Raw genomic sequence first — 22,526 nt, 5'->3', positions numbered from 1 at the left:
AGGCGCTCCCCAACCGCTACCGCGTCCCTGTCCAAGTTGCAGCGGGAGTACAATCTGCCCCTTCACAGGCTGATTGTGGACAGTGTGACGCGGTGGAACTCCACCCTCCACATGCTGAAGAGGTTGTGGGAGCAGCAAAGGGCGGTGAGGGAGTACCTGATGGAACTAGGCACTGAGAGGACTTCACCACAACTCCCTTTCATCGCCTGTGCGGAGTGGGGGCAGATAAACCAGGTCTGCCAAGTGTTGTCCTCCTTCGAGCAGGCGACCAAGATGGTCAGCAGTGAGCAAATCGGCCTCAATAGCGTGCTGCCAATAGTGTTCATGCTGGAGAGGACACTAGATCGCCTGCTCGAGGCTGGGGAGAGTGCCTTGGTGGAGCAGGAGGAGTCAGCAATGCTCCACCGAGACCAGGGCCAGGACGAGGAGGAGGAGGAGGAGGATGATGATAAAGAGGAGGAGGAGGTGGTTGCTGGTGTCGTCCCGGAGTCAGGGCCTGGTCAGGAGGGAGAGCCGGTGTTGGGGGCACCGATAGTCCGGGGGTTGGGCATGTCTGAGTTTGACCAGCAGCGCCTCAGGGATGAAGAGTCGCACCTCATTCACCTGGCCAGCATTGAGGAGTCACAGCGGGCTGTGCTCTTCCCCATGGCTGCCCACATGCTGAGATGCCTCAGGAGGGACCCCCGGGTTAAGACCATCAAGACGAGGGATGATTTCTGGATGGCCACCCTTTTGGGTCCCAGGTGCAAGGGGAAACTGGAGCAGTTCATCCCAGCCAGCCGGAGGCAGCACCGGATGGAGGAACTGCAGGCAGGCATTGTCAGACGGTTGGAGCAGGCAACTCCCCGGCCTCCAGTTGTCCCCCCTCATCTCACCCAGCAGGTGGCTGCACCCAGCTGCAGCCGAGCAGGGGACCTAATGGAAGAGATGAGGATGTTCTTCCAAACCGAGCGACCCAGTACCAGCACCAGCAGCAGCAGCAGTCACCACCAGCGGCTGGCCCACATGGTGGCAGACTACATGGCGTCCGTCGGTGCTTCTGACAGTATGAGCACCGACGACCCCATGGAGTACTGGGTTGCCAGATTGGACACCTGCCGCGAGCTCGCTCAGTATGCGCTGGAGTTATTGTCTTGCCCCCCCTCCAGCGTACTATCTGAGCGGACATTCAGCGCGGCAGGTGGGGTGGTCACGGACAAGAGGACCCGTCTGTCCACAGACTCCGTGGACAGACTCACATTCATAAAGATGAATGAGTCCTGGATCGGCGGTGACTTTCTGGCACCCGTCGTCGGTTCAGGGCGCTGAAGGGTCCCTTGTCATGCATTCCCTGATAAAGCCCCGGACCTGATGTATTTACAGTGCTGAATATAACTATTTTAACATCAGAGAAAATCAATGTTAATATTTGGTACAGTAGGCTTTCTTTGCAATTACAGCGGTCAAACCTTTCTTGTAGTTTTACACCAGCTTTGCACACACTGGAGGAGGGATTTTGGCCCACTCCTCCACACAGATCTTCTCTACATCAGTCATGTTTCTGGGCTCTCGCTGAGAAACACGGAGTTTGAGCTCCCTCCAAAGATTCTCTATTGGGTTTAGGTCTGGAGACTGGCTAGGCCACGCCAGAACCTTGATATGCTCCTTACAGAGCCAATCCTTGGTTATCCTGGCTGTGTGCTTTGGGTCATTGTCATGTTGGAAGACCCAGCCTCGACCCATCTTCAAAGCTCTAACTCAGGGAAGGAGGTTGTTGCCCAAAATCTCGCAATACATGGCCACGGTCATCCTCTCCTTACTACAGTGCAGTCACCCTGTCCCATGTGCAGAAAAACACCACCAAAGCATGATGCTACCACCACCATGCTTCACATTAGGGATGGCGTTCTTGGCATTGTAGTCATCATTATTCTTCCTCCGAACACGGTTAGTGAAATTATGATCAAAAAGTTATATTATGGTCTCATCTGACCACATGATTTTCTCCCATGACTCCTCTGGATCAGTCAATACACCTATGTCAGCAGTTGTTTCACACTCTATATACTCTTATTCCTACTGCTGTTCATCATGGCACCTCCTGCCCATGTGATATGACTCTGTATCAACTACTACTGTTAATACTACTACTGCTGCTTCTGCTGCTGCTGCCGCCCAGTCAATACACCTATGTCAGCAGTTGTTTCACACTCTATATACTCTTATTCCTACTGCTGTTCATCATGGCACCTCCTGCCCATGTGATATGACTCTGTATCAACTACTACTGTTAATACTACTACTGCTGCTTCTGCTGCTGCTGCCGCCCAGTCAATACACCTATGTCAGCAGTTATTTCACACTCTATATACTCCTATTCCTACTGCTGTTCATCATGGCAACTCCTGCCCAAGTGATATGACTCTGTATCAACTACTACTGCTAATACTACTACTGCTGCTGCTGCTGCTGCTGCTGCTCAGTCAAGACAACTATGTCAAAAGTAATTTCCCACTCTATATACTCCTATTACCACTGCTGTTCATCATGGCACCTCCTGCCCAAGTGATATGACTCTGTATCTACTACTACTACTACTGCTGCTGCTGCTCAGTCAAGACACCTATGTAAAAAGTTAATTCCCACTCTATATATACTCCTATTACCACTGCTGTTCACTGATACCACTGATAGTTAATTTATCCCTTAACTACCCCCATTTGTGAGGGTCGGGGTTTTCCTTTAAAGTCCCATGCAAATCAATGGAAAATGTATGTTCCCACATAACTTCTGTACGCCTGGAGATATTTCAATAATACCCGCTATACATATTACTTATATGCCAAATAAAAATATATAACAGTTAAATTAACCCTTACCAACACCCTTATATAAAAGATGGGTATATTTATATTACTATGATTTTCCTCCCCAAAAGGTTAAGATAGGAAGACCGGGCAACGCCGGGTATTCAGCTAGTAATAGTATAAAATGTTTTCGGTTATTATTAAGCTAGATGTGTTGATGTTGATGTTGATGTTGATGTGTTAGATGTGAAGTTAGATGTGTTTAAAAAACTAACAATTTCAATAAGAAATGAAACCTTTGCAAAATATAACATTTTTTATTAAAAAAATAAAAATAAAAATTAGGACATTAACTTCTGAAGCTCTGTCACCTCATCCATGTTTTTCGCCAGTTGTTGCACCAGTTGTTGATTTTGGCGCATCAAAAAAAGTATCTGCTGCTCATTTGCCATTACTCTCTGCGTCAGGTTTTTCATGGCAGCTTGTTTCACCTCTAGCTTTTTTAGAACTGTTAGGATATAAGAAAAAAACATTTGGATTTCAAAGACCGTTACGAAAGATTATTTTCAGCCATAAAAATAATAAAGTCTGACTTAAGAGACTCTATGAAAGAGGATCTGGCAGAGGCAATTCTCTTCCTTAGAACTCTACATTGCATTTATTTGCATTTGCTAAGCCTAGAACTACATTTCAAGATTAATATAAACCATTTCTAGGTTTTTCATATTTTTTTTTTGGTTCATTATAGATAAGCTTTGTTTTTGTTCTAAAACAGCCAAATAATGTGGTCTGTATTTTTGAACTGTTAAAGATCATGTTCCTGATGTTTAAGCCTGCTGCTACTATCCAGTCACTTGATTGTTTTCATTGTGTTTGTCTTTTGCTTAAACTGTGCAATACAGTAGACTGTTAGCTTCCCAGCCAGTAGTCCTGTGGTAGTTTGCGTTTCTTTCCCTCAAGGAATCTATAAAATACATTCGCATATTAATACAGAGGAGTCGGAGTCGGGGAGTCGGGGAGTCGGAGTCTGAAGTACATAAAACTGAGGAGTCGGAGTCGAAAAATTTATCTACCGACTCCACAGCCCTGCTTTAAATGCTGTCCATTTTTAGAGCTACATTTTATTGTTGAAATTTTATTAATCTCTGTGCACATATTTACCCTCCTGATTGATGGTAAAATTAACCGTCTCATCCTGCTCCTCTTCCTCGTCACCCACTACTCCACCAGAAGTTTCGGGGGGGGGGGTGCAGCTCCTCCTCTTGCTCCTCCACAGGAACTGGGGGTGGTGATGTGGATGGCCCTGGCTGCTCCTCCTCATCCCTCTCCTCCTCTTCCACATCCTCCTCCTGCTCCTCCTCTGCGGCCTGTCGCCTTGTGCGCTTGGGGCGCACAGTTGGTAGCGGAGCTCCTATAATAACACAATGTTCATATATTATAAAAATGTTTTCTAATGACGTATGCAAATTCTGTGTACTCTACTGTATTGTATATGAATACAAATTAATTTATATAGACAGTTAACCAATGGGACAATGTTATATTAAAGGGTCTTGTGGGCACTACAGGGGACTGAGCGTGAGCTGGGCTGCCACCATGGTAAATTGAGATGTTTTTGTCTCCTTTGTTTTGTTCAGACGATCTCATGTTAAAAAAAAGGACTTGATGGAGTACACAGGATTACTATAACAACCCCACGCCTAACACAGGAATTTAGTGGGAATCTATATATATAAAACTCAACGTGTGTGTGCATGTATGTATGTATGTTCCACCATCACGTCCAAACGGCTAAAGATATTTACATGAAACTTGGCACACAGGTTACTTATATGTCAGCCACAAATATAGGATTGGTGGTTTAACCCTTACCCACCCCCATTTGCCTTGGTCAGGGTTTTTCTTTAAAGTCCCATTCAACTCTATGGGAAATACATGTTATTTCATAACAGCTGTAGATATTTCGATAACACTTGGTCACATGTTATCTATACGTCCACTTAAAGTATAGGATCGTTAATTTATCCCTTAACTAACCCCATTGGTGAGGGTCGGGCTTTTTGTTTAAAGTCCCATGCAAAGCAATGGGAAAAGTATGTTCCCACATAACTTCTGTGTTCCTGTCTGCTGTCCCATGTTTTTTTCCAACAGTACTATGAATACCTTGGCTGGTGGTGATATATGTTACAACAACATGGCGTCTTGGTTAACAACATCTGACCTTACATTAATTACATATGACCTTACATAACTGTCCCCAAGGGACCCGGGCTGGCTCAACGCGATTGCCACTGTGCTGACAAGCCATTCACCTCTGCAGCTAGGGGTTCGGATCCCGCTCTCGGCTACATGTGAATTGAGTTTGGTGGTCTCAGCTCGGCCCCCGGTGGGTGTGCTATGCGAGGTAAGCCTGCGCTTAGTATGCCCACCTCCCTCCCACAAAAACCACCACACTTACACACGCACTCGCAATTGGGTTAACATGCACGCACTCTGACCATGCGGTCTCTAAAAAGAGAGGCGAAGGACTAACGGGCTGGTTGAGCGGGCAAATCCTCTCACTCCCTTATAGGGAGTCCCTCTGCCCCGTTGGGCTTCGAAGCGGAGCAGGTAGGACGGTCTGTGTGGGAGGACCCCCTCACACCCGCCATTGCCACCCGGGGCATGGAGAAAGGTGGCAGATTACCTCTGGGGGAGGCCTGCCTACTCCCAACTCCTGCAGTCCGGCTCCTCTCTCGAGTACACGCACAAAATACACTTTAGGGGAAAAAAAACATAACTGTGACCAATAACTTACCAGGATGATATTTATTCCGGATACGCCTGACCCGGTTCATCTGGCGCCTCTTCAGGTCGGACCACTTTTTGAGGATCGCCATGCGAGTGTGTTCTTCGCCTAGTTCCTCAATCAGGGAGCTTATAACTCCCTGTTTTTCTTGCTGCCTCCGCAGCTCATCGTATCCTGTTTCCAGGAACTTCTGCAAGATGAAGAACAAAGTATATTGTAATACTTTTGTTGACAGCCTTATGGATATATGACGTAAATGTATGCTATTCAACAATTGGAAGCATTCTCGCCTTATTAATCAATGACAGGGGTAACATGACAGATTTTATATCCTGCCATTTCGGTCGCCACCTTTTTTACATAAATATAGCAGCCATTATCATTTGCATAATTACGAATATATTATTAACAACACAGGATACACGTATAGGGGAGATATGCATTGCTAACTCTTTTCCCTGTCAGGAGCCTAACGCCCCGGGTGGTCAGAGACGGGACCTTTTCGGAGGACCACTGACGTATGCAACCGTCGCAGTTTTTTGTGATGTCACTCTTTAGGTGTGTGCAAATTTTTCCTTGCACCGGGTGGAGTTTTTGGGTTGTGTTTTGCACGCCACAGGCTTTTCAACAGAAAATAACCAGCTGGAGGCAGAATGGTTGCAAAACACTACGGGTTTGTTACCTAACTCTGGGTTTCAAGACCAGTCCACCTCCAGCTGTTGCAAAACTACTACTCCCATCAGCCACGGTCTGTCAGTGCATGCTAAGAATTTTACTTTTGCTGCATCTAGGGTGCCACAGTTTAGAGACCCGTGCATAAAGGCCTGAAAAATGTGGGCCTGCAGAACTTACAATACTAGAAGTGCCAGCATTCCCAGGCATGCTGGAAGTTGTAGTTCTGCAACATCTAAAGGGCAATATGTATTCGAACGTCCTTGGGCCTTGAGGACACTGAAGTCAGGACGTTCGCATACGTCCTATGTCCAAAAAAATGTTAAATTCATTATGCTAAATAACAAGGAAAAGTGCCTAAATACACATTTGCCAACCAGGGTGTCTGCAGCTGTCCAGGCATGCTGGGACTTGTAGTTTTGTAAAAGCAGGAGACACATTTTTTGTGAAATACTAATATCTGATCATATATACTAACTTTTAAACTAGACTAAAATGCAGTTGAAGATAATGAAATAACAGTGGTCAAAATACTTACACAAATCAGCAACTTTTCCTCAGATACAGTGAAATTACTTCCAACCATCTTGCTCTGCGATTGCGTTGCGATCATAAAGTTGGAAACTGGCAAGGGTCCAGGAAATGGTCGCGTGTTGTTCGCGTGTTGATTGCGCTGCTTGGACCGAGATGGGTCCATATGGCTTCGGCTGTATGGACCACAGTAACTCTTTTCCCTGTCAGGAGCCTAACGCCCCGGGGGGTCAGAGACGGGACCTTTTCGGAGGACCACTGACGTATGCAACCGTCGCAGTTTTTTGTGATGTCACTCTTTAGGTGTGTGCAAATTTTTCCTTGCACCGGGTGGAGTTTTTGGGTTGTGTTTTGCACGCCACAGGCTTTTCAACAGAAAATAACCAGCTGGAGGCAGAATGGTTGCAAAACACTACGGGTTTGTTACCTAACTCTGGGTTTCAAGACCAGTCCACCTCCAGCTGTTGCAAAACTACTACTCCCATCAGCCACGGTCTGTCAGTGCATGCTAAGAATTTTACTTTTGCTGCATCTAGGGTGCCACAGTTTAGAGACCCGTGCATAAAGGCCTGAAAAATGTGGGCCTGCAGAACTTACAATACTAGAAGTGCCAGCATTCCCAGGCATGCTGGAAGTTGTAGTTCTGCAACATCTAAAGGGCAATATGTATTCGAACGTCCTTGGGCCTTGAGGACACTGAAGTCAGGACGTTCGCATACGTCCTATGTCCAAAAAAATTTTAAATTCATTATGCTAAATAACAAGGAAAAGTGCCTAAATACACATTTGCCAACCAGGGTGTCTGCAGCTGTCCAGGCATGCTGGGACTTGTAGTTTTGTAAAAGCAGGAGACACATTTTTTGTGAAATACTAATATCTGATCATATATACTAACTTTTAAACTAGACTAAAATGCAGTTGAAGATAATGAAATAACAGTGGTCAAAATACTTACACAAATCAGCAACTTTTCCTCAGATACAGTGAAATTACTTCCAACCATCTTGCTCTGCGATTGCGTTGCGATCATAAAGTTGGAAACTGGCAAGGGTCCAGGAAATGGTCGCGTGTTGTTCGCGTGTTGATTGCGCTGCTTGGACCGAGATGGGTCCATATGGCTTCGGCTGTATGGACCACAGTAACTCTTTTCCCTGTCAGGAGCCTAACGCCCCGGGGGGTCAGAGACGGGACCTTTTCGGAGGACCACTGACGTATGCAACCGTCGCAGTTTTTTGTGATGTCACTCTTTAGGTGTGTGCAAATTTTTCCTTGCACCGGGTGGAGTTTTTGGGTTGTGTTTTGCACGCCACAGGCTTTTCAACAGAAAATAACCAGCTGGAGGCAGAATGGTTGCAAAACACTACGGGTTTGTTACCTAACTCTGGGTTTCAAGACCAGTCCACCTCCAGCTGTTGCAAAACTACTACTCCCATCAGCCACGGTCTGTCAGTGCATGCTAAGAATTTTACTTTTGCTGCATCTAGGGTGCCACAGTTTAGAGACCCGTGCATAAAGGCCTGAAAAATGGGGGCCTGCAGAACTTACAATACTAGAAGTGCCAGCATTCCCAGGCATGCTGGAAGTTGTAGTTCTGCAACATCTAAAGGGCAATATGTATTCGAACGTCCTTGGGCCTTGAGGACACTGAAGTCAGGACGTTCGCATACGTCCTATGTCCAAAAAAATGTTAAATTCATTATGCTAAATAACAAGGAAAAGTGCCTAAATACACATTTGCCAACCAGGGTGTCTGCAGCTGTCCAGGCATGCTGGGACTTGTAGTTTTGTAAAAGCAGGAGACACATTTTTTTGTGAAATACTAATATCTGATCATATATACTAACTTTTAAACTAGACTAAAATGCAGTTGAAGATAATGAAATAACAGTGGTCAAAATACTTACACAAATCAGCAACTTTTCCTCAGACTTAGTGAAATTGCTTCCAACCATGTTGCTGTGTGATTGCGCTGCGATCATAAGTTGGAAACTGGCAAGGCTCCAGGAAATGGTCGCGTGTTGTTCGCGCGATTGCGCATGCGCGATCGAAAAATCGCAATCGCAATATGTTTTTTGGTTAAAATATCATACATATTCGATTTCAGAGTGCTGCTACAGCAGTTTTCGAAATATCTGCAATCAATTTCGCATTCGCATTTTGTGAAATTGCGTTAAAATATCTCGAAAATTCGATTTCAGAGTGAGCCAATCAGAGCGCTCCTCCAGCATATCTCGAAATTGCGCAATAAATATCGCATTCGCATGTTGCGATATTTCGATAAAATATCACGAATATTCTGAGCCAATCAGAGTGCTCCTCCAGCATATCTCGAAATTGCGCAATAAATATCGCATTCGCATGTTGCGATATTTCGATAAAATATCACGAATATTCTGAGCCAATCAGAGCGCTCCTCCAGCATATCTCGAAATTGCGCAATAAATATTGCATTCGCATGTTGCGATATTTCGATAAAATATCACGAATATTCTGAGCCAATCAGAGCGCTCCTACCGCAGTTATAAAAAAAATCGCAATTATTTTCGCATTCGCAATAGCGAAAAATCGCAATCAATTAATTTCGATAAAATATCACGAATATTCGAATTTAGCGAATATATCTCGAATATTCGAATATATATTCGAGATATATCGCGAAATCGAATATGGCATATTCTGCTCAACACTAATCAGCAGTAGCGCAGCGGTTAGGATCATCGAAAACTTGGTTCATTGCAGTCACAAAAGAATCGAAATCATCCAGGACGACATCATCTTTCTCCACATAAGGGGAGGCCCAGGCTAAAGCTTCTTCAGTCAAGAGGTTGATAATAAACAGCACCTTTTTCCTTTCAGAAGTAAATGCAGCAGGTTGCATCTGAAAGTATATACAACATTGATTAAGGAACCCTCTATAATGGCGGTGGTCTCCATTAAACTTAAGTGGTAGGGGCATTTGTGCATTAGTATCTACGGCAGCAGTATCTCGGGCATGAAAGTCACGTAATTGTTTATTCAGCTCAAGGATATCCTCTTGTAGTGCTTTCACTTCAATTTGTAACTCAGAACATTTTTCCTGGTAGTTAACAGCAAAGGTCTGCAACTTAGTGATTTGCACCCTGAGAGGAGCTACAGCAGCTGCTATAACGGCCTCCATGTTTTGGGCCAGAATATTCTGTCATGGTCTAAAGTCAGGCTCAGAGGCCAGTGGCTATAGCAGTTGATGACAGGTGTACAGACAGTCACTTCTGGCAGATGACACGGGGTCACCTGAGGTGCGGAGTCTAAGCGCTAACCAGTGTTCACCAGAGCTCCTGATGGTGGAGATGGATTTTGCTGCGTGTTAGCACCAGGTCGCAGTCCTCATGATCGCCCCACCAGGAGGTGAGCAACCCGGGGTACAATAGCGGATGAGCAGGTAAGGATCAAACAGGAGCGTGGTCGGTAAACAAGCCAAAAGGTCGGTAATGAGTATTTGCAGGTTGGGATCAAGCAGAAGCGTAGTCGATGAACAAGCCAAGAGTCGATAACGAGCAGTAGAAAATATGGATGACAGCAGGGAAGACAGGAGCGAGATACAGGCTGGAGATAGCACAATATTCTGGCAACCAGGAAGTGCAGGGACATGGCTTTTATAGGAAGTTCATGGGAGGAGCAAAGGGTTCAAGGTTCAAGGCAAACAAGATTCAAGACAAAATCATTCAAGGAACTAGCCAAGGAAATGTCTAAGGAGCTCTCCAGTATTCCAGGTGGCTCAGCAAGCAGAGTCACCACCAGACACACCAGAGGTCCCAGGTTCGAGTCCAGGTCCTAACAGTTGGATATTAATACTATCCTTTAATTGTTAATTGATGATTGATTATCCATTATCAATGATCGATTCTCCTTCATTTACTTTCTTCCCTTTCACCAATTTCTATTATTTTTAGTAATTATTATCAATTAAATGTCATTTCAATTTTAAGTTTTATTTTAACTTTAGTTCTATCCTATGTGCTCGTGTGTATGTGCACGTATATGCACGGGTGCGCGCCAGTGCACTTCTGTGTGCATATGCGTGGACACATACGTGTATATATTCCCCTTAATTCATTTTCATATTTCTCCTTATATATAATTATTCTGTTACTTCCACATGTGCATTGAGTATATGCACATGTGGATTACATGACTCCATCTCCTTTCCCCCCCTTCCCCCATCATAAATTCTTTACATTTTTTACTGAATTTAGCTTTTATTTCCATTGCACGTAGCGCGTATCCTTTATGCAGTGTTCTCAGCTTTTTGCCGATATAGCACGCTCACGCTTCCACGCACATTTTGCACTCGCACTCATACATCCCCATTAGGCTCACTTAATTATTATTATCTTCTGTTATCTACATATCTTTTGTTGATTTGTTATCGCGCTATGCTTGCTCGTTTTTCTTATATCGCTATTGGTTGGTGTCTCTTCACATGACAAGCATTTAAACCTTTCTTCCTCTCCACTTCCCCACACTTGAGAAAAGAGAGTGCATGTCTAGTCCCCGACTCGCACATGCTCTGAAACACGTCGTGGTCTCCCTCTGCCACCATCCAGCTGACATCACACACCAGTACACAAGACTCCAGTCTAGCCGCCACCCTTCATCACGGACACCATTGGCTCTCCCCGGCTCCGAGCGGCTATAGAAGCCTGGACTAGATGGTTCTGCTTAGAATGCATCCCTCGACTCTGGATCAATTATCAGTCAGGATTACACCAGCTTCCCAAGCTTCACCATGTTTACTGTGATGTCAGTGCTGGATACATTAAGTGTTAAATTATTAAACAGAATACTCAGAGGGGCTTTTCTTTTTGTTTTCTTTTCGCCTCTGAGGTAGAGGTCTATTTAAGTGTCTCAGCCTCTCATGCCTTAGCAAATGAGCCCCTCCACATTGTTAGTAAAGTAAAAGTCCCTAGAGTTCTGTGTTTAGATGCAGCATGTCTAGAAATAATGGAGATGTTGTTGGAATTGGTGAAAATCTTTCCAATGTACACCTGCATGTATCCACAGCAGAGGGGTGACATGGTACTGCGTAGTAGCAATCAGTGGACACAGGTGGTGCAGGCGATGTTAAGCAATGTTGATAAAAATTGCTTACTGCACTGTTGGTTACTTTTGTGAAAGGTTGTCTCACAGTTCTCTTCGAGAGTGCTTCCAGTGGAAGTTATGTGCAAAAGGCACTCAAGGGAACTGCTAGAGGAATCGGAAATAATAAACATGGTGGAAGTCTCTCCGTATGCTGATGTGATGGGGTGCCTTCCTGCTGGTGCGGTCCGAGGTGCGGTTGAGCAGTGGTTGGTACATGGCGCACGTACTGTCTCGCCCGCTAGACCTCATGTGAAGGAAGGGCCCAGAACAGACGTGGCAGTAGTGGGAATTTGGTCCATCACTCGCAGAGAGGTGCAGTTTGAGGTACCCAGAGACACTCTGACAGGAAATAACAGTAATAGTAACTGTAACGAAAAAGTGTATGAGAAGCACTGTGGAGCACTGTCAGACAAGTCTGAGCTATTGGTTGAGGTACCAATGGACACAGAAATGGTTAAAGAGATTGGTGTGGAAAAATGTGGCGAAAAATGTGCGTTGGTAAGACAGTTGCTATTGGAGTGTTGGACAACGGAGTGTGATGTGAAACTGAGGGACTGTCCCATAGGGAGTAACTGCTTGCCTGTAGGTGGTCCCTTCATAGACACTGTCTTAGCAAACAAGGGGACAAGAGGTCCCAATGACAATATTGAGTTGTAACAACCCTTTGTGGAGCATTGCTATTGAGGTTAAACAGAAGGATATGGTGTTGATCTCAGATGGTTTGGTTGCCAAGGGTAACCACACCGGGGTTAGTGAACCTGAGAAACGGATGTTGTTGGTTAATGTTGCATCAGGTAGTGAGAGTGGTCAGTCCCTGACAGATTTCATGGAAGTGGGTCCCCAACAGTCCCGGGAGAGTAGGTCTGTGGGAGAAAAAAGAAGGATCCTGAGGCCAGAAGGGATAGATTATTGGGAGCCCACAGTTGAGGAAGAAGTGCTGGTGGAAGCACACCCGGAAGAAGATGTGGGTGGAGTGCCCCTTTAGAGAAAAGGTTGGGCAGATTAGGACTCATCCTGCTGATAGTTGGCACAAAGGTGCTAAGGTGAAGTGCTAGTGGAAACATACCCGGAAAAAGAAATGGGCCTATGCAGCTATTGGCTGGCACAGAGGTGTCCCATTCATGGTGACGGGTTTATGTGTTCCTCCCTCCGGTTCGAAACAGGGAGGGAGGATATGTGGTGGTGGGACCATGTGCGACCTCAAAGACTGTTGGTTTACACCAGATTTTGGAGAGAAAGGTACGCTAATTGTACAGCTGTGTGTTGGGCTATTTAGTTCTCACCTGACTATGGCTCAGGGCCCCACCCAACAGACAGGAAGTCTGTTTCTGGGAGTCATGTGGACTCCCAACCCTCTGAGAGGAGTCAGACGCTGCATAGGTGCAGCCAGAGCATGTATGTCTGCAGGAGGCAGATGTCATTGGTGATTGAGCAGCAAGGCACTGATTAGGAGTAATCTAGGAGGGAGCTTAACTCTAGGAAACTCTGTTTGTTCTGAGGAGCAGACCTGAGGCCTAGGCTAAAGGCCTGAAAAAGCTGGATGGCAAGAATGAAAGCCAGGAGGTTAAAGTATTGCGTATGCAAGATACAGTAATGGTGGAACCCCCTGTGAAAGCTACTAATGTATTTGTGAACTTTTTGTGCTTTTATATAAAAGTGGGCTACCAGGCCCTTAAAAATTCAGTTCTGGACAGGCGTACTCACTAAAATTCACCTACCGCTGAAGTCTGATGCTGAAGTCTGATCACCCCAATCTTACAACAGATATATTATAAACATATATTAAATGATGTATTTTAAATAATAATTTTTCTTTCATATATGAGTCTTCTTGCTCCGTTCATGCAAAGAAACTACTGTCAGCTCATGTTTCATCTGTAGAATCTCCCCTTATCTTGTTTATTTACCAAGTGTCTAAACCTTTGAATTATAACCTGGGAGATGGTACAAACTTACACAGTCTCATTGTAAGATAGAAAAACCTCTTCTTTAGATACAGTGAACTTAATTTCAACTTTAGAGAGAAAATGGCTGTAGTATTGTTCAATATTTATTAATATAAAATGTACAATATGTGGCTTTTTAGATATATTCTTTTAACCCCAAATGTTCTGACAATCCTTCATTTCCATTCAGCTTAGGGGTTTCCTTCTCTCTGTTTATATGGAATTGCTGCTGTGCGAGCTGTCATATTCATGCATTTTTTTTTTAAGTGATTACTTACTGATATAACCCACCCCCTTGTTTACCTTTGACAGTGGAGCCCCAGGGAGATGTCATTCAATGTAAGTTAGCATTGCAACCATATCAGACATGTTCATAAGGCGGCATCATTTTTTTCTTTCAAAAGGTGTCGTACATTGTATTTTGGATCTACACTGTTGGATTATGTGACTGACAATGGAATACATCATGGAACAATTGTTTTTAAGAAAAGACCTGTCAAAAGCTGCATAAGTGTCTTTATTTTCTGTTTACTTTTTGGGTGAGTGAGTAGAAGTACTATATACCCCTTACTTATTCGCAAAGGGGTGGTGTCTAACTGCCCCATTTTTATTAAAGGGTTCTTCTAGAAAATGGCTTTACGAGATGTACAAACATTTTATTTTCTGGTTCACAAATTCCTCTATGTTTGAGGCATTTTCCTACTTATCATTTTAGCCCTCTGTAAAAGTGGTGATTGAAAGCATAGTTTTCATCCCAAAATTAGTGTCATATTTTCCTTTGTAGATTGCATAGAAAATTCAATAATTTCGCACAACAAAATTGCCCAAAGAAAGTCTTTTGGGCAAATTGTTTGGGGTATGTTTTTTTTTTCCAGGTGCCTAGAGGTAAATCTGGACCTAATTAATGACATGGGCTGGATTAATGCCATTCGTGATTTTCTTCCACTGGATGATACAGTATGTTTGCATAACTCCCCTGTCTCTTAAATTGTATTTTTTGGCATTTGTACCCAAATGCCAGACCTGTAGATGTCTGTACATTTCTTATTTGAATGTCGCCAATGGGATTATTTATCCTAGCATAGCAGCATTATTTCCCATTTTAATACCCATCCTGAACTACTAAACAATGTTCTTCAATGTATAATTACTACTGGCAACTCTCATTAACATACTTTTACTGCTTATAGATTTTCTCAGGTTATTTCTCTAAAGAGCTGAATAAAGTTAAACATAGAAAATGCACCTGTTGCATCTGGAAATGTTTTCTACTGATCCCAAAATTTCCTAGATGCCAATTACAATACTAATGATACTTTCTGATTTGCAGATGGCATTTTAAATGCCATCCAATCAAGGCACAAAACTGATTATTTTCTTTACATTACTAATTTCTTAGGATCCCACAAGGCTATACTAAAAAAATGCAATTCCAAATTAACTTCAGTATAGCCATTTGGCAGAGGAGCAAAACCAGTAAGAAAAAAAAATGTAAAATGCATTTTTTTTGTTTTGACAGATTTCCATCTGTAGCTACTGGTGATGAAAATTAATGCACTAAGACTAAAGGCAGAAAACTCTGAGTGTTCCATTATAGATATGTATTATTTCTAATTTCAGAATCTAAAGTTGTATGGTACTAAGAAATACAGTATGATATTTGTAAATCTGCTTTTCTTATTTTTTTTATTAAATGACTACATTCCTTTAATTTTGAATTAGCCTTTCATTACAAATTACAATATATATTTAATAAGCTTTGAGATTTGCAACGCTGTCTGCATACCTTTTGAATTTAAACACCTCTTTTAAGATTGAATTTATCAAATTTTCTCTACATTAGGGAAATGTCTACCATTTTAGTGAGTATTAAATGTAATGTCCGTACCTGACAGTTATTTCCCCTTGATAATAATGATAGGAAACTGTTCTTTTGAAAGCTAGTAACAATTGATCTAAGGAACAAAATCAGTAAATGTTCAATCATTTATTTTAGAATGTATTTTTTTATACAAAATAATTTGTGCAAGTGGTTAGTTTTGAATGTATCTATTTAAATAATTTTAAATACAAATTGGCTAAAAAGCAAAACTATTATTAACATTTATATTGTTTTACCTAAAGAACATTATATCATAGCTGCTGCACTATCTACTTATATTTACTTTCAGGACTGTTATCAATTGAATCCTAGTGTTCAGCTGCTTGCTGTTTTATGTGTGTCTTATTGCGCTGATTATACTTTTTACTTTTAACATTATATCATGGGTTGAATCAATGGGTTATTATTATTATATTTTTTTAGACTATACTGTTGAATTTATCTATCTTAAAATACACTAGGGACTGTGGAAATTATTTACATATCCTTTAAGCGGGGGTTCACCCTAAAAAAATTCTAATAATACATGGACCGACCTAGGAGACCGTCAGTATGCTGTTGTTTGTGTTTTTTTTTTTCCGTACATACCATTATAGGGCTATTTTCATCCCCCGGCTTTCCCTCGGGAGTGGGCATTCCTAATCACAGGCTGTGATTAACGTGCTTCTGACCAGCACATACTGCACGTCACAAGTTTGGAAAGAATCCCAACGTCGGTGCGCATGCGCCATATAGAGCCGCACCGACGTTTGGCTTCTTTCGGCAACTCGTGTCGCGCAGTATGTGCCGGTCAGAAGCACATTAATCACAGCCTGTGATTAGGAACGCCCACTCCCACGGGGAATAGTGATGGACAGGGGAGAAACTGCTGCAGTACTAAGGTAAGGATCGGCATTAAAAAAAAAACAACAACGGATTAGTTATTGTCTCTGCCTGCTAGTTGACTTGAGCAAAAGTCAAAATTTCGGGTGAACCTCCGCTTTAAGTAGCAATGAAGGAGGTGAAAAAAATAAGCCTTGCTAACCTCTGTAACAGTAATCACTGTGGATAGATCAATCTTAATGGCTCACAAAAGAGGCACTAAATAGCACAAAATAATCTCCTATCCACACATTGGAGGTGCATGAAGGAATCACTGCGCTAATGTATTCTGACAGTGGAGACCCCTCCACTGCTAGAATACACTGATCAGTGCTGCAGCTGTTTGGCTGTATGCACTGATCAAACACAAATTTCCAACATTCCCGTTCAAGAGAAGTTTATCACTATGTTGACTCCTCTTATACCGTAATGGCTATAGATGGATCAAAATTCTATCTATGGAGGAGCAACGAAGACACCCTTGGACAGCAGCACTATCTGGAGAGTGTGTTGTTAGATACAGCAGAATATGTAAGATTTACATTGACTTTACAGTACATACCGTATTTTCCGGCGTATAAGATGACTGGGCGTATAAGAAGACCCCCTAATTTTCCAGGAAAAATTTTGGTTTTGGGATATACTCACTGTATAAGACTACCCCTTCTTACTAGTCTTTCTGGAAGCTGAGGGGGAGCCAGAACCGCTGACAGAAACAGGCTTTTTCAAATCTCACTGTGCCATTACATTACATTCCTCACTGTGCCATTACATTACATGCCCCCACTGTGCCATCACTTGCCCCTCACTGTACCATCACTTGCCCCTCACTGTACCATCACTTGCCCCTCAATGTACCATCACTTGCCCCTCACTGTACCATCACTTGCCCCTCTCTGTGCCATCACTTGCCCCTCTCTGTGCCATCACTTGCCCCTCTCTGTGCCATCACTTGCCCCCCAGTGCAATCACCGCAAACAGACAGTGCAATCATTCACTTTTTTGTGTGAATAGACAGGCGGTGACAGTCTCCGTGCTGCGCGCGTCAATGATTTGAAAGCCGCGCCTTCTCTTCAGAGTGTTCTATGATAGGCGGAACACAAATTTTCCCAGCAGCGCCTCTGTTCTGTGTTCCGCCTATCACAGACATTTTCTCATCTCGTCAGAGGATGAGAAGGCATCTGTGATAGGAGGAACACAGAACAGAGGCTCTGCTGGGAAGATTTGTGTTCCGCCTATCACAGAACACTCTGAAGAGAAGGAGTGTCTTTTAAATCATTGATGCTCGCAGCACGGAGACCGTACCCGGCGTATAAGATGACCCCCGACTTTGGATGCATTTTTTTGCATCCAGAAAGTCGTCTTATACGCCGGAAAGTACGGTAAGTGGCTAACAAATTAAATTTGAACTCCACCTATCACTTTTTATTCAGTTACATAAAACATTAAACAAATAGTGAAAAAAGGAATTTATATGTGCCCTTCAACCTTCTTCCACCCCACTGCGCCAAACAATGTAAAAACCCAAAGAATAACAGCTACTTAAAAAATGTGAATGATATGTGAAAGATTCTGAATGAACAAAATAGTAGCGCTATGTGCAAAAATTATTTTGAAAAATCCTGAATAAATGTGAAAATAAATCTGTGACAAAATATACACATATTAAACCATAATAGATATATGTGAGAAGTGAAAAAATAATGATGAAAAAAGCAATATATACATAATAAAATGTTCCAAGAAAAAAACGTTCATCCAGTGATAAAAAGAATACATTTAACAAGCCAAGTCCATAAGTGATTAAATTCCAAGTGATTAAACTTAGGGCTAGATCCACAGACGAAGTACGCCGGCGTATCTACTGATACGCCAGCGTACTTTCAAATTTCCCGCGTCGTATCGTTGTTTTGAATCCTCAAAACAAGATATGACGGCTTCTGGGTTAGATCCAACAGGTGTACGTCTTCGTACGCCTTCGGATCTAAGATGCAATACTTCGGCGTCCACTGGGTGGCATTTTCCGCATCGGGTATGCAAATTAGCGATTTACGATGATCCACGAACGTACGCGCGGCTGGCGTATAGTTAAAGCTGGTATTTTGCGGCGTATAGATAGAATTGCCATGTTAAGTATGGCCGTCGTTCCCACATCGAAATTTTTATTTTTTTTGCGTAAGTCGTCCGTGAATAGGGATGGACGTAACTCACGTCTAAGTTAAAAAAAATGACATCGTTGCGACGTCATTTAGCGCAATGCACGGCAGGAAATTTAGGAACGACGCATGCGCATTTCATTCTGCGCGGGGACGCGCTTCATTTAAATAAAACCCGCCCCCAACCCGCCCAATTTGAAATACACCGCCAGAAATACACTACGCCACCGTAACTTACGGCGCGAACTCACTGAGGATTCGAAAATGCGCCAGGTAAGTTACGGCGGCGTAGTGTATTTCTGATACGCTGCGCCAATGTATTTCTTTCTGGATCTGGCCCAAAGTGTCCAAAAAAATCTTCTTAAACAATCTTGCTTGAAACCTTCCACCACACCATAGTGCTCAGTGACTCCACACCCAAAGGAATTGCGCCTACCAATAAAATATGCCTTGCATTCGCATGCTTGGCAATATAGCTGAATAAATCTCCAAACAAAATAATTAATTCCACCAGTGTTCCCATAAATCAGAAGTTGCTCCACATGTTAAAGTAAAAATGGCTCCGATAGTGAAGTATATCAAAACTAATTTATTTGTTTTGCAAAATGTGAGTGCAACGTGGGAAGGTTTCTTTCTTTCTCATTCTTCTCTTCTTGAAGAGATTGTGGAGTCATCGGTAAGTTAATGCACATTCTATGTTCAGGTAAAGGTCTCTGCAGTTTCTAGCTGACAATTTTTCAAATCATTTCAGAAATTACTGGAAGGTTTCCATCACCAAAACCATTTTTCTTTAGCTTTTCACACTGTGGCTACCCACATTCTTCTAGTGGTAAGACTTACTATTAAAAAAGACACAGGAATAGATTAGTTGCAATGTTTTTTTTCCAAACTGTTAAGATGTCGAGATGGTTAAGTCCTATTACATTTATGATTTTTTTTAGCTATGAGGAAAGACACCTTATATTATAAGTAGGTATCCTGAGGGTATTTTATGATCTGCATATTAATGGCAAACTGCATATTGTAGGCCTTGTACTTTTACTTTATTTATTCAGATACTGTATTGCCTTGCACTGCACTTTCCCTTTTTTTTTATCTGTTTACTCCTAAACCCAAATAATACATGTATTGATAAAAAAAGGTAAGTATATAAAAAAAAGCATAACATATACAAAATGTGGCTCAACTGTGAGAAGAGCAGAAGTCCCCAGCCTTAAGCACCGAGTCTGTACATATTGAATAAAATTAAATCAAATTTAGTTTTTGTGCAGTCAGATACAGGAAGTTATGTGATATTTATAATTTGCGTTACATATAGGAAGTGGGACCAGGTGAATATAGGGTAGAGGCTGCTCAAACCTAACTAACCCATCAATAGTCACTGGTCAAGGGGTTTGACTAGGATTTTTTCTAGGCACTGATAACAGACAAATAATATTATAAAAAATATTTATTAACATAAAAAACTATACAATTTAAAAAAAACATTTGGGACGAGCCCCACAATATAAAACAGCAATGTTGGTAACAAAAAACTGTTAAATATCTTGTTGGGTTGAAACAGGTCACAACCTCGACCGGTTTCGCGGAATACCGCTTTTTCAGGAGGGTCTATAGAACATGTGATATAATATACAAAAACAAGCAATATTTTATAAAACATAATAAACATAGGATAGTATTGTTTTGTCATTATAGAACAGTCAAGTGTCAAAGGAATGTACATTGCTCACCTAAAAAGGTTCATGGACCAGGCGTGGGCTCAAATACCCCTCGTGGCGCATGAGGGGGAATAATATGACAGCTCTGGTGAAATAAGTAAAATACTTAGAATTGAATGAATGAATGAATGAATGAGAAACTTATATAGCGCGACACATGCAAACTTAATCGCCTCTGGGCGCTTGATGTACCTGACTCTTTTGATATCAAAAGAGATGAGTTTTGATCTTTTTCCTGAAGGCTAAGTGGTTCTCCTCCAACCGAATGCTGGTTGGTAAAGCGTTCCATAGTCTGGGACCTTGGACCGCAAATCTTCTATCTCCTTTGGTTTTGTAGTTGGCTTTCGGTATCTGAAAAAGATTTGATTGGTGGATCGCAGAATGCGATTGGGATTATGGGCTTTTATTTTTTTGCATAGATAATGGGGAGCATTCCCATGAATACATCTATGGGTTAGACAGAGTGCTTTAAAAGCAATTCTGTCTTTTACTGGTAACCAATGAAGGGTTCTCAATGAAGGTGAGATTGATTCCCAGGGCTTTTTCCCGGTCACTAGTCTGGCGGCCGTATTTTGAACGACTTGCAGACGAGCGATTTGGTACTTTGGGAGTCCGAGGTAAAGGGCATTTGCATAGTCCAGTCTAGAGTTCACAATTGATCCCACAACGACCGCTATGTCTTCTTTGGGAATAAAAGGAGTCATTCTGCGTAGTAGGAGCAGCAGATGGTGAGAACCGCTGACTACCGACCCTATTTGTGCGTCCATTGTCATGTTGGAGTCGAAGATGACCCCGAGACTTTTGACTTTAGCGCTAGGGGAGATGAATTTGCCCAGAATGGGCGGGGGTATCCACGGTGTTGCATGTTGATTCCTCTGTTTGGCGTGAAACAGGAGAAGTTCTGTTTTCGCTCCGTTGAGTTTAAGGTAACTCTTAGTCATCCAGTTCTCTATCAAAGAGAGGCATGTGTCTAGATTGAGGTGGTGATCCTTTCTATTGCAAATGCGGAAATACAGTTGCGTGTCATCTGCATATGAGTGATAAAGCATTTTTTGGCTGCTGATGATTTAAAAAAGAGGACGAAGATAGATGTTGAATAACACCGGCGACAGAGGCGATCCTTGAGGGACTCCACATGATACTGTGCGTTTCTCAGAAGTGAAGGGTCCTAACTTCACTGTTTGAGATCGGTTTTCCAAAAAAGAGGAGAACCAAGATAAATCGCCTTCTGCAACTCTGGCTACTTCAGTTAGCCGTGACAATAATAGTTTGTGGTCTACTGTGTCAAAAGCTGCGCTTAGGTCCAACAGAACCAGAAGACAAGATTCTCCTTCGTCTGCGGCCTCGAGAGCGTCGTCCCATATTTTAAGCAATGCTGTTTCCATCCCGTGTCCTGGTCGGAAACCTGATTGAAATGGATCAAGTAGGTTGTGGGTATCTAGATGCTGTTGCAGCTGTTATACCACTACTTTTTCCATTATCTTTGAGAGTACATTTAGGCATGTTATGGGACGGCGGTGGAGAGGGTCCTTGGGGTCTAGTGTGGGTTTCTTCAAGATGGGTTTGATTATGCCCTCTTTCAACTGGGTGGGCACTATGCCCTCCTTGAAAGATTGGTTTATAAGCTGCGTGATGGGAGGTGCCAGGGTGTCGACACATTCCTTCAGCAGTTTAGTGGGGATGATATTATTCGGTGCTGTGCCGTTACGCAAGGCACCGATGATGTTCTTAGTGGCATGGATAGAGATGGGTTCCAGCATGAACTTACCTGATTGTGGTTGATTGTTGTGGGTATAGTGTGAATAATTGCGGGGGGAGTTGAGGGGGGTATTGTTTTGCTGAATGCTTTCACGGATTTCCCCGATTTTATTAATGAAGTAATCCAATAAATCATTGCAAAATTCTTGGGTGTCCGAATTGGGGACTTCAAGACAACCTGGATTCATGGTCTGAGTGACCAGCTTGAAGAGTTCGCGGGGGCGGTTGAGGGCGCTGTTGATAGCCTTAGAAAAATAATTTTTCTTGGCTTTGAAAATTTCTTTGTGGTATTTTCTTGTTATTACTT

General features: G+C 42.8%; 1 protein-coding gene across 1 annotated transcript; it reads right to left on the bottom strand.

Moving 5' to 3' along the window:
* Window positions 1-9,463: 9,463 nt before the first annotated feature.
* LOC120928319 (protein LDOC1-like) lies at window positions 9,464-9,934 on the bottom strand. Its single transcript, XM_040339417.1, has one exon. The coding sequence runs from the start codon at window positions 9,932-9,934 to the stop codon at window positions 9,464-9,466; it is 471 nt and encodes a 156-aa protein (XP_040195351.1).
* Window positions 9,935-22,526: the final 12,592 nt, after the last annotated feature.

The sequence above is a fragment of the Rana temporaria genome, chromosome 2 (genome assembly GCF_905171775.1).
Source record: "Rana temporaria chromosome 2, aRanTem1.1, whole genome shotgun sequence".
Lineage (NCBI taxonomy): Eukaryota > Metazoa > Chordata > Amphibia > Anura > Ranidae > Rana > Rana temporaria.
Note: the sequence above shows the minus strand (reverse complement) of the source record. Positions and strands in the feature narration are given on the sequence as shown.

Bases quoted from the DNA above. Each gene is read 5' to 3' on its own strand.
- LOC120928319 (XM_040339417.1), bottom strand. From the start codon at position 9,934: ATGGAGGCCGTTATAGCAGCTGCTGTAGCTCCTCTCAGGGTGCAAATC.